Here is a 12,146-nt window from a genome sequence, read left to right as displayed (position 1 = left end):
AGAAGGGACAGGAAGAAGGGGACCCAAGCCCTTCTGTCATCTTTTCTAGTGTCCCAAGGTGAACGGCGTCAAGGCACACACAGACAAATGCAATCGGAGGAAAGTGACCCTGGACCTGCAGATCTGGTGAGTCCTTCTGTCTAGGGGCAGGCATTAGATAGCAGTTTGGAGATAGAGTGGATTGTGTGCACACAGATTTGGGGTATGAAAGACTTTCTAGGACCACAGCCACCTCCAGGCCGGTACCCAAGTCTTTGTAAAAGGTTGGGTATAGAAAAGTGGATGGATGAATGACTATCTCCAAATAGCCAACCATGGCTCACTCTTGAGCCTTAGTCTGGCTTCCTGCACCCCAGCAGCTCTGTGCAACCCAGCCAGGCAACAGAGCTTTCCTGCGAGCCACAGCTGGGCTACCTGAGGGTCAGAGCAGCCTCTGCTGAGGAGGCGGCCAAAGGGAATGGGTGTGGCAAGAGAAGAAGAGGCTTGTGCTGAGGAAGGGAACTTTAAGCTCAGAGATGACAGGCTGGTCTCTGACATATCAGGAAAGCTAGAGGGTCAACTATGAGCAGTGACTGTGTACTGAGCTGGGCATGGGCATCTTTCCTGTGAGGCTCATGATGGGCTTGGGTCAGGAAGTAAGTCTCTCTAGAGGTGTGCTAAGAGGACAGAACTAGCCCCTGTGGCTGCCATTCCTTCCCAGAGTTTCATATTCCTTGGCCTTGGCCAGACACCAGAAGTTGAGTCTGGGGCCACCCTCTTAGGAGCTGATCTCCATTGTGTTGGGATGCCAGCAGGCCATAAAGTACCCCTGGCCCCAAAAGCTCTACCGTGAGATCCTCATATGAATAGTTCAGCCTCTCAGTAGGTGCTTGGCACCCCTGCACCCCCTTCTGCCTGTCCCTTCTCACCAAGGATTTCTGTGGTCTGTGACAACAGGCTCCTATGCCCATGCGTGCAGGTGTGTGACAATTACCTCCCTTCCCCTTAGTCTCCTTCAGACCTTAGGCAGTCTCGTGACCTTTACCCTCAAAGGCACCCATCCTGGGCTCCTCAGGGCCCATCACTGACAGGGGCCACCAGTTGACCCCATCTCCAAGACTTTATCACCTACCTCTACCTCCAGCAACAACTAGGGGTGATGGCAGGAGGAACCCTGGGGGCACTACCAGTGTCCCCTTGATCAGGGACCCAGAAATGGTAGAGGGATGCGGGGGAAAAGCTGATGAGCCCACGTGTGTCCACGCAGGCGTGGATCTTGGTTGCATTGTTGGTCCGCGCATCTTCTGCCCGGGGCAGGTGCCTCAGGAAGACGGTGGCCCACTCGGGGAGCGAACTCCAGCCTGGTTTTGGCAGGGCAGGGCAGGGCAGGGCAGGGCAGGGCAGGGCAGGGCAGGGCAGGGCAGGGCAGGGCAGGGCAGAGTTCTTATGGGGGGAATCCCTGAGCCCAGAGGCAGCCTGGGATCGATTGGCCTCAATCTGTTCCCGTGGCTGGAATGCAGAGAGGTCCTCCACAACAACAGCACCAATAACACGAGAAAATCCCGGGTTCCAAGGCTTTATTGTTCATGGGGAATGTAGATGGTCTGGGTGAAGCCCCCCCCTTAAGCCAGTGTGGGCCTGGCTTAAATAGGGAGGGAGAGGGGGAAGAGGGTCACTTAATTAGCTACGCCCTCTGGCCTTTAGGTACCTTATTAATGTGGCAATCTCTTGGGGCTGAAGCCTGTAGTCACGCCCTCTTGCTGTGTTAGGTGACACCCCTTTGGGAGGGGCTGCATAGCCAAACGTGACTGCAAGACACGAGTTAAATGGAGGGCTAGACCAAGTGTCAGGAGCCTGGATTCTGGGGGCGTTGCCGAACACCTGCCATTTCCCCATTGGGGTCAGGGTTCAAGGCCCATGCCCAGCCAAGAACTAAGCCATCCTTTTACACCTGACAGAGGGACAGTAGTGTATTTATCAAAAGTTGGTCCTTTTCATCCATGGGTGCCCTGGGGCTAGGTGGTACCACAGGACACTGCTGTCACAGAGTTGGGATATGCCCAAGCCATCAGGTGCAGGAGTCTGGGAGGGGCTGAGGCTGTAGGATAAGTGACATGCTGAGTGACAGCTGGGGCTTGATGGCCAGCAACAATGGCTGAGGCTGCAGAGCACTGGGCAAGTTTCCTGCCTGCTCTTTCCTCTCCTTCCTTCACTCTTCCTGTTTCAGCTACATCGGGGACTGTGAGATCAGCGTGGAGCTTCAGAAGATCCGGGGTGGTGTGAACGGTGTCCAGGTGAATGAGGACGCTTGGCTGCCCCGGCCCCCACAGTGGGCTCCGTGGAAGCAGCTCACCCTGGAACAGGCTGGGAAGGTCACGATGGTACCAGACATGGGTTGGTAACATCATGGCAGCAGCTATGAGGTCACATAGTCAGCAAGTGGTCCTGGGCTTCACTAACCTTACTGGTCCTTGGGCTCTGGAATCACCTGTGTGTCGAGTCCCCAAAGGCTTTGGACACCTAGGGAACTGAGGGAGAGCCATAGCTGAGATCCAGGTAGTCTGGGAGGTGGCAATACCCCTCACCAGAATCTGTGTCCAGATTTGGAAGTCACTTTGGTGTCCCAGCCACCCCATCTGCCTACACAGTATAGTTAGCTCATGGCCCTTGGTGGCCAGCATCAGGGTCATAGCCGTATAAGGCTCCTGAACATAAAGTATGGGCCTTTTAGTGACAGCACGTGGCCCAGGCAGGTGGCCTTGACAGTGTCATTGGCATGATAACAAGGCCACAAGGGGCTGAGCAGAGCAGCAGGTATGAGAAGAAAGGAGGTCCCTCACGGCTCTCTGTGCCTGCCAGTTGCAGGGGACCCTGCGTGTCATTCTGGAGCCGCTACTGGTGGACAAGCCCTTCATAGGAGCTGTGACTGTGTTCTTCCTTCAAAAGCCGGTGAGTTCAAAGCCTAGGAACAGGCCTGATACTCCCTGTGATAGAGCACTGGACCTCATATATTGGCATTTAGGCTGAGAATGGAGATTACTGTAACTCACCACAGCTGGACGCCTATGCCTGAAACCGATGTAGTCCTTAAGGCAACCTCAAGGAGTTTGGTTCAGCTCTGCCCATACTGAGGAGACTGAGCTGAAAGATGGTCACAAGGTCTCAGAAGGTGGAGCTGAGACAAACCTGGGCTCTGGAGTCCAGACCAACCTGGCTGTGTGGCACAGCCCCCTTCTGTAGTGGTCTGGGCATGAAGCAGCAGCCTAAACTAAGGCCTGGAGCCTCCTCGTTCTAGTCTCTTTGTGCTGTTGTGTTTGAACGCTGATCAGAAGCAATCAAGGGGAGGAATGTGTTTATTTCGCCTACAGCCCCCTCACTGAGGGAAGTAGGAGCAGAGATTCAAGCAGATACATAAAGCAGAAACCAGAGGAAACCTGCTTGCTAGCCCACTGAGTCTCATGCTTACCTAGCTTCTTATACAATCCAAGACCACCTCCTGCCCAGGGAATAGTGTCACCCCCAGTGGGCAGGTCCTTCTATATCAATTAACAATCAAGACACACCCTTACAGACATACCCATAAGCCAGTGTGGTCTGAGCAATCCTTTAATTGAGGCTTCTCAGATGACTCTAAGTTGTGTCAAGTTGAGAATTATAACTAGCTAGGACACTCCTCCATATCCCAGGACAGGTTCGGCAGGCTGAGAGACATCCTTTCTACCTCACTCCTGCTGAGGGTGGACCCCAGCAGATACGGTACTCCCTTCTGGGGTATGAAGAGTTTGGGAGAAGGTATGAGCCCTGGGTTCCCAGCTCCTTGAACCTAATAGCTTCCCTCTGCCCTGCAGCACCTGCAGATTAACTGGACAGGCTTGACCAACCTGCTGGACATGCCGGGTATCAAGTAAGTGCCTGGGGTGTGGAGGACTCTCCTAACAGTGCTGTGAGCTGAAGAGGCCGTACCCCACAAACACACTCTGCATAAGGAGTGGGCAAAAGGGGCAAGCACCAGGGGACATGTGGGAGTGTGCATGTGTGCTTGTGTGTGCTCATGTGTGGTTGGAGGGGGCTAACGTGTGGACAGGTGCGAACAGTCCTGCTGAGAGCTGTGCTCAGTTCTAGACTGAGGGGCCAGGTTTTTCAGTCCTGAGGTTCCCAGAGCACATGCACTTATGTATGGCCGAATCACACTGTGATTGTATATGTCCTCACCCTCCACCCTTCGCTATCCCCAGTGTACTAAGACTCCCAGGTGACTTCCGTGACCATAGTTGATATGCACAGAGATGGGAAGGTGCATTTCCCAGCAGAGACCAGAGAGAAGGGGCAGGACTAGGATCTCTCTCCTCCTCAGGCCAGGTGCAGGCACCCTTCTGAAACCAGGCATCTTTCAAGGAACGGAGGAAGGGCTGGCATCATTGGATTTGGCTCCTCAGGAAGCAGGGTCAGCTGGGCTGGCCAAGAAGGCTATCAGCTGTCTGTCTAGGGGATGCTCCCTGGGGATGTCTCTTCTGTTCTAAATGGAGAGGACCCAGTCACGAAGCTTTTCTCCCAGTCTTTGCTTACATTTCATTTATACATGCGTACAGTGAAATCCATCATCCGCTATCTGTCATCCACTTCCCCCTCTAACTTTTCCCAGCCCTCCACATCCTCCTTCTGACTTCATGTCCTCCTTTTTATTTTAAATAACCTGTTGGCCAATTAATGCTGCCTATATGTGCATGAGTACAGATCCCTCCACTGAAGCATGAGAAATCTCCCAGTGCCCAGACCCTTGTAAACAATCCCTCTATCAGCAGCTGCCCACACCCAGTAAATTCTCAGTTATCGGGGAGAGCTCCTCCCCCATTTATGCTGGAATTTTGGCTGGCTTGATCTTATGTGTGTCCTGTGCAGGTCACCGTAGCTGTGCTGAGTTCATGAACGTGATGGCTGTGTCATGTGTAGAGGCTGGCGTTTAACTCCTCCCTGTTGTCCTCTGCCTCCTACAGTTCTTCCCACCTCCATCATGTCCCTGAACTTTGGCAAAGGGGGTTGATAAAGATGTCACATTTAAGCAAAAAGCACTGTTATTCAAAAAGGACTTTTTGAGCACCTACTGTGTGCTGGCCCTGCTCTGGGTACTGTCCCCCGCCACCCCGCCTCCGCATTGTGGGGGAAGGTGAGCCAGGGACTAGAGAATGTCAGCAGGGTCAAGGAAGAAAAAGGCTTCAGTGGTCACTCATAGGTCATGTTTCCAGTGGCCTCAGGGATGTTCTCAGTGCTGTACCCACCACCCCTTCACATCTATTCCAAGCATGGCCATTAGCATCCCTGAGTCAGGTCACTGAGGTCAAGAAAGAGGGGACATCCATCTAAGGCAGGGCAGCTAGGGAATATGAATGGGACTCTTGACCTAGGCCCTGGGACCAGTTATTAAGGTGCTTGGTGTTGCCTGTGAATAAAGCAAAGCCTTTGGGGGTGGGATGCAAGCAGGATGCTCTTTGGGTCAATATGTCTAGGTGTCAGAATGTATAGCCACTTCAACCCAGCATCTGGGCAGCAGGTCAGCGTTATCTGGGGTGGAGCCTTCTGCCAAGCTAGGTTCTCAGTGTCAGCACTGAGGATGGGTACAGGGGCAGGTGACACAGGGGAGGCAATGTCACCCCTCCACAGCTGGTCAATGTCCCTTTCAGTGAGTTATCAGATAGCCTGTTGGAGGACCTCATTGCTGCCCACCTGGTGCTGCCCAACCGTGTGACTGTGCCTGTGAAGAAGGGGCTGGATATAACCAACCTGCGCGTCCCTCTCCCCTGTGTGAGTACTGGGAGCTAGCTCCAGAGCATCAGGCCAGTGAGGGGGGGGGGGGCTGCCAAGGGCAGGGTTCTGAGCAGTGCTCATTGGTGAGAATCCTTGTGCTCTTTTTGAGGTCGTGGTAACCAATTTCACAGGGTGCCACTGAGTCTGGGAGGGTGTGTGACTTGTCCAAAGTCACCATCTGGGAAGGATCAGAACCCTTACTCTTCTCCTGTCCCCAGTGTAGCCTGCAGTTGGAACTATGGTAGACACTCTGTGACATCTGAGGTCCTCCTTCCTCCCTAGGAAAGCTCCCTTGACACTGTTCAGTGGTGGAAAGACCTTCGGATCTATAGAATAGGAAGGTTCTTGGTTAAAGTAGGACTGGAAATTCTTTGGGTTCTGAGTCAGCTTTCCCCCATCTTCCTGGGGCCCACTCACGAGGCCTTGATTTCCCTGTGGCTGCCCTACAAAAAGAAGCACTGGCTAAGGACCTGCGGTTGGGGGCCATTGAAGAGGAAAACCTATCCATTTCACTGTCTGCCAGGTGAAAAGTCTTAGGCCTTCTGCCCGTCCTCACTCTCACACACACTGTAGTGCGCACACTAAGTTCAGGGGCAAGAGCTGGCTAGGGAGGGGGCATGGATGTCCCCAGTCTTCCCATGGTACGTCATGGGCTCCCATCCACATGACATATACAGCAGTCCGTCTCACCCGTGTAAGAATCCCTAAACACATTTATTCTCCGAGTATATTCCATTGGGAATGTACTGACAGTTTACACATTTAAAACTCTTTGGTGGTAGTTTCTGTGTTTCTGGTAACCGACCACCAATATTTACATTGATTTCATTCTGTTCTCTATATTCAAGTTTAACTTTTTAATTTTCTTTACAATTACATAAAGTAGCCGTGTGCTTCTAAAGGTCAATATCCAGTCCCTGCCCCCCACCTAAGTAATGTTTTTGTTCTACTGGATTTGAGCATTAGTAAATGTGGGCACGTATACATGGTCATATGTGTACATCTTTGCTTACACTTATGTCCTCATTTCCTTTTATTGTTCGATTTTGATTTGTTTTATGAGAATGTCATACAGTATGTTCTGGAGAAGGAAGCTGGACTCAAAGGCCATGAGTGCTCACTCCTAGCTGAGGAGCTACTGGCCATCGATCCTGCTGGGAAGAGAATTAACTTACCAGGGGCTATAACCTGAGAGAGAACTGACTTTCCCTCTCCCTGTAACTGGGTCTGGCTTGAGCTTGCCTAGGTCTTGTAAACGCTGTCACAACTACTGTGAGTTCATGTATTCAGGTCCACGGCTGTGTCTGGAAAACACCGTTTCCTTGTAGTGACCCACCACCTCTGACTCTTACAGTCTTTCCACTTCCTCTTCTACAGTGATCCCCGAGCTTTGGGGGGAGGGGCTGGGATACAGATGTCCCATTTAGGGCTGAGTATTCTAGTCTCATGTTCTGTGTTAATCACCACCTGCTACAAAGCGAAGCTTGTCGGATGAGGGCTGAGACATGTACTAACGTATGCATTTGATAAGTCATTGGGAGTCAGTTTAATACTATATTAGCAGAATAGTGGAATCTAGCTATAGATTCTTGAAAACAATAATAGTCCCGGGTATTTCCATCTAGAGGAATGGACTGTAAGTCCAGTAGGAAAGTGGTTGTGTACCACTATATGTCCACTATTGCACCAGTGGACATGTGTTGCCAGCCCAGTCATTACTGGAGCTTTTAGGGTTCACAGCTAGGTACCATTGATTACTCTTCCCCCTCCAATAACATGCATAACACTATGAAAGTTAGCCAGTAGAAAATAAAGCTTCCAGGTCAGAACCAGCCTGATTGCTCCACGTTCTAGGACTCAAGTGTATGGTATCTTTAGCAAGACTCTTATTGTCAAGTTCTGGACGGTGACCAAGAGCAGTGACAGTAACGTTTAGGGGTCTGTGGGGACAATAGTTCCAACACAGGTAACCCACTCCTGGCGCTTGGAGTGTTGTTAGCCTATGAAGTAAGTCTAGCAGGGCATATTCACCCTACTGTTATAGGATGACACTATTTGTGTGTACATGTGTGTTAGGAAGATTCTACAGTAGAAAAGGGCTTAAGGGTATTTACCACAGTCTCTATTTCTTTGATAGATGCTAGTGTTATTTCCCTTCCTCGCTTTTATCGCTACATTTCTCACAGAGCCCTGCTGCCACAGTACAGATAGAGCCTTCCACATTTCTGCTGATGGCGCAGAGTGCTTCACTGTGGGAATTACTGTCACTGCAACACCAGCTCTGTTGACAGTCAGATTATGGCAAAAACATAAAACACTGGTGCAGTGTGCAGCCTGCGCACAGGTCTTTTTATGTTTTTGCCAGTGTGCCCGTAGATACATTACTCAAAGTAGTTTTTTAGATCAAAGAACTGTGTATACATTTACTGGTATTTTAAAGAGTATTGTTCCAGGAAAGAGTCATACCTGAAGACCAATGAACTGCAACTTTCCAAGTTCAGTTTTGCATTTCTTTTAAATAGTTGGAGTGTGGGAAAAGGGTCTTCCTTGTGGTGGATGATACTCAAGGAGGCTCTTATGCCTTATACAGGGACCTACCACCAATGCAGGCAGGGCCACAGCATGCTGCCCGGAGTATCCCTAGCATTGTTTATGTACCAGTTTCTTAGCAGTGCTGAAGAAAGGGGGAACAGAAACAGCCTCAGCTGAACCAGCTGTTTGTAAAGTCTGGGGAGTGTGTGGGAAGGCCAGAGCCTTTAGAGCACTGGGCATTGTCCCTAGGTGCTGTGTGGCCTTGGCTAGGTCACTGTTATCTCTGGTTGCCATTTCTGTCCAGACTGTGAAAGGGGGCAGCAGTGATCTCTAGTGGTTTGGGCCCTGATATCCTGGACTTAAGGCTGGTATGTCAAGAAGGCACTTGTGAACTGGAGCTTGCGTGTTTCTCAGGGTGTGATCAGAGTCCATTTGCTGGAGGCCAAGAACCTGGCCCAGAAGGACAACTTCTTAGGGCTCGGAGGCAAGTCAGACCCCTACGCCAAGGTGAGCATTGGCTTGCAGCACTGCCGGAGCAGAACCGTCTACAAGAACCTGAACCCCACCTGGAATGAAGTGTTTGAGGTAAGGTTCTCTTCAGCCTCCCTCAGAAGTCCTGGTGTCTGCAGGCTTCACTCTGGGCTGTGATGGGCACGGTGGCTCTCATGGCCCCTCAGAGAAGCCATGGTTAGTGTAAAAGTCTTGTTAATGGGCAGGTAGGTCTGTGTAACTCTTGCTCCCTGTCTAGCAGGCTCTCGGAGGTAAGCTATTCTGACCCCATTTTCTGTGCCATTTCGTCCTCGGAATCATCTGTGAATGTTTTCAGTGAAAGGAGAAGACTGCATAAGCGGTTATGTCCAGGCTCTCAACCTTCTCTGTTACTGGATGGGTGGGACTCACAGCCTGGCAGTCACATTTCAGGGTCACCACCTAACTGCCCCTTTTCTTATAACTATCTACGTGCTCTGTTACATCCAGTCCCAGGCAATGAAAGCAGGTGGAGAAAGGGCAGCTTAGTTTCCTGATGTCCCACAGTCCCCATGTGAGGAGAATGTGACCGCCTAAGGCAGAGCAGATGGCAACCAGTGTCCTCTGGGCACCATGCTATGGAGTGCTTGTGTTGTCTCTGGTCCCCTCTGCTTCCCTCCAGGGAGGCCCTAAGCTGGGCTTTGGCAGTCTGTGGGTTGGAAGGTCTGCTTCGGCAGTCAAGATGCTTCTCTGTCCTTGCAGTTTATGGTGTATGAGGTGCCTGGGCAGGACCTGGAGGTGGACCTGTATGATGAGGATACTGACAAGGATGACTTCCTGGGCAGGTGAGGACTGAGGATCTGGGCTTTGGAGCTTTGTCCGTGCTTAGGATACAAGGGTGGGACTTGGGGCATATAGAAAGGACAGGCTCTCACTGCTTAATGACCTGCAACCCCCTGTGACAATGGCCACTGTGACAAGAGTGACTGTACCAGACAGTCTGCCACAGCATTCTACAGTCCTGTTAGAAACCTCTCTAGATGTTTCTAGCCCTGACATAGGCCCTGGAGGAGAGTGGTAAGAAGTACAGAGGGGACCCCAGGGCTCATGTCCCCACTAAGAATCTACCCAGAGTCCCTTTTGGAACAGTGAGCAAGGTGCTCAACTCCAAGGAGGCTTGGTCATTCCCTGTGTGCTGATGCTCAGAGCTCAAGGCTACTGAAGGGACCCCTGTGGGCTGGTCAGCAAGCTCAGACTTCTTTTTAGTCTAGACAGGATCTACTTACAGGAACCTCCTATAAAGGCACTAGCCCAAAGTTCGCTTACTGCCAAAGTCTCTGTGGCCACAGGAAACACTCTCCCTTGTTAGATACTAGCTCAGTGTTAGAATACATTTGCCTTTCTGTACAAAAACTTCAGTGTAGAGCTTGTGTAGTGACTTGGCCATTGTGGATCCAGCCTTCCATCCAGAAAGGACAGAGGAACAAGAAGGGGTGATATAGATGTTTCTTCCTCAGAGCAGAAGTGACTCGAATCTTATGCCCCTGTAGTGTGCAGCTCATTTCCCTGAGTATGGAGTTGTAACAAGTAGAAACATGACCAAAGAAATAGAATACACGGCTCATGGCAGGTGCTGCTCGTTCTGGAGGCTCCGTGGTCACAGAGACTGTAGTTTGTAGTGCTGTGGGTGGAAGGTATGGGCTGTGGTACTTCCTTCCAGGGCTGAGTTCAGGTACATGCTGGATGCGTGCACACTTCTGAGTCACACTCACAGGACCTGCAGGTTGGGTTTGGCTTGTGATAGGCTAGGGGAACATTGTGATACGGGATTTCCTGGCTTTCTCACACATATGTCATCTGTTATTGCCACCTACATGACACTAGTACCACTTATTGCCACTTATAGTGCACTGGAACCAGTTTTCAAGTCAGGGCATTTGACTATTAAAGTGCCTCTGGCATTTAGAGGGCATGGGTCCAGCCAGGAAGGCAAATTCCTGTGATGCATGAACAGTTTTGCACAATGAAGAATTACCCCACTCAAAATGCCAACCGCAGTATTGTTGGAAACCCAGAGGGGATGTATCCAGACCTCTGCTTGTCCCTACTGGGGCCAGGAGCCACTTCCTCCCTACAGAATAGGCCCAGTAGAGCAACCCTGGAGGTTAGTTAGACCTACCTTCTATCCAGCTGCAACTGGTCTCCCACTGTTTACCTGGGATGACAGAGACCACTATCCCAGTGGCCACATCCAGTCATTTGAGAACAGAGAGGCCACTGTGGGCCCCTGGCCCCCGAGGCACATTGTTGTCCTTACTCTCGGTCTTTCAGCCTGCAGATCTGCCTTGGAGATGTCATGAAGAACAGAGTGGTGGATGAGGTAGAGACGGCCACCCAGCCCCGGGGTTTCCAGGGACACCCCTCTCAGTGCACAGCTCTCGCAGGTCACTTCAGCCACCTGGCCCTGGGCTGCACACATGTCCATCCCCAGGGAGGAGAGATGGGTGAGGCCAGGTTGGCTCCGGGGAGCCCCCTCTGGCTGGAGTTAGAAGTTTCCCTGGAAAATACCTGTAGAATAAGCCAACTCAGCAAGGGAGTCACATCACAAGGAGGGAGGCTGGAGCTGGTTCTACAATCCCAAAGTGTAGGACTTTCCTCCTACACCCGCCAGTCCCTCTGAGTCTGCTGGGCTCTCTCTGGGTTGGCTAACCTTTGCCTCTAGTCTTGAAACTACAGCCCCCAAATCGTCAGCAGCCTATCTCCATCCTTGAGCTTTCCTTTCCTTCCTGACCCACAGTGGTTTGTCCTGAATGACACAACCAGCGGGCGGCTGCACCTGCGGCTGGAGTGGCTCTCTCTGCTCACTGACCCAGAAGCGCTGACGGAGGTGAGCGGGTGTCAGTGGCTCCCTAGCAGAAAGGATTGTCAGGGGAGGAGCCTCAGGTAGAGGAGGAGAAGGAAGAGTCCATTCTTTGCCTCATGGTTCAAGTAGAGACAGGAAAGGAGATACCCTCCACACATACTTCTATTGCGTGCAGGTAGAGGCGAAGAAGGAAGGGGCCCCCATTTGTTGCTGTCTCCTAGAGAACATGTCACGCCAGCCTTTTCTCCTCCAGAGCAGCTCCTCATCTCTCAGTAAACAGCCTCTGAACTTCAGTCAATAATTTTCAGCAAAGATGGGGGTCTTTGGAGCTCTGTGTCAGGGCCTGTCCCCCGATTTCAGAGGGACATCTATTTTGTCTAACTTGAGCCTATCCTGTGCAGATGTGTTCTTGGCCGACATAAAACTAAGTTGTTAGCATGAGGAGGGGCTGGCTGCTTTCTGCCCTGAGTAGACTTTTCCCAAAGCTGCCTGTCTCCTGCTT

At 51.4% G+C, this 12,146-nt stretch overlaps 1 protein-coding gene across 1 annotated transcript in view; it reads left to right on the top strand.

Annotated features, from left to right (window-relative positions):
- The window catches only part of Esyt3 (extended synaptotagmin 3), a 46,671-nt gene that overhangs the window by 24,431 nt on the left and 10,094 nt on the right, over positions 1-12,146 (top strand). The window contains exons 4-12 of the mRNA XM_028788063.1: positions 50-126; positions 2,207-2,273; positions 2,839-2,928; positions 3,828-3,883; positions 5,658-5,778; positions 8,728-8,898; positions 9,544-9,626; positions 11,113-11,161; positions 11,579-11,668. Of these exons, the coding sequence (XP_028643896.1) occupies positions 50-126; positions 2,207-2,273; positions 2,839-2,928; positions 3,828-3,883; positions 5,658-5,778; positions 8,728-8,898; positions 9,544-9,626; positions 11,113-11,161; positions 11,579-11,668 (804 nt within the window). The remainder of the gene's footprint in view (positions 1-49; positions 127-2,206; positions 2,274-2,838; positions 2,929-3,827; positions 3,884-5,657; positions 5,779-8,727; positions 8,899-9,543; positions 9,627-11,112; positions 11,162-11,578; positions 11,669-12,146) is intronic.

This window comes from Grammomys surdaster, unplaced genomic scaffold (assembly GCF_004785775.1).
Source record: "Grammomys surdaster isolate TR1022 unplaced genomic scaffold, NIH_TR_1.0 125698, whole genome shotgun sequence".
NCBI lineage: Eukaryota > Metazoa > Chordata > Mammalia > Rodentia > Muridae > Grammomys > Grammomys surdaster.
The sequence above is the reverse complement of the archived record's forward strand: the minus strand, read 5'-3'. Positions and strand labels throughout refer to the sequence as shown.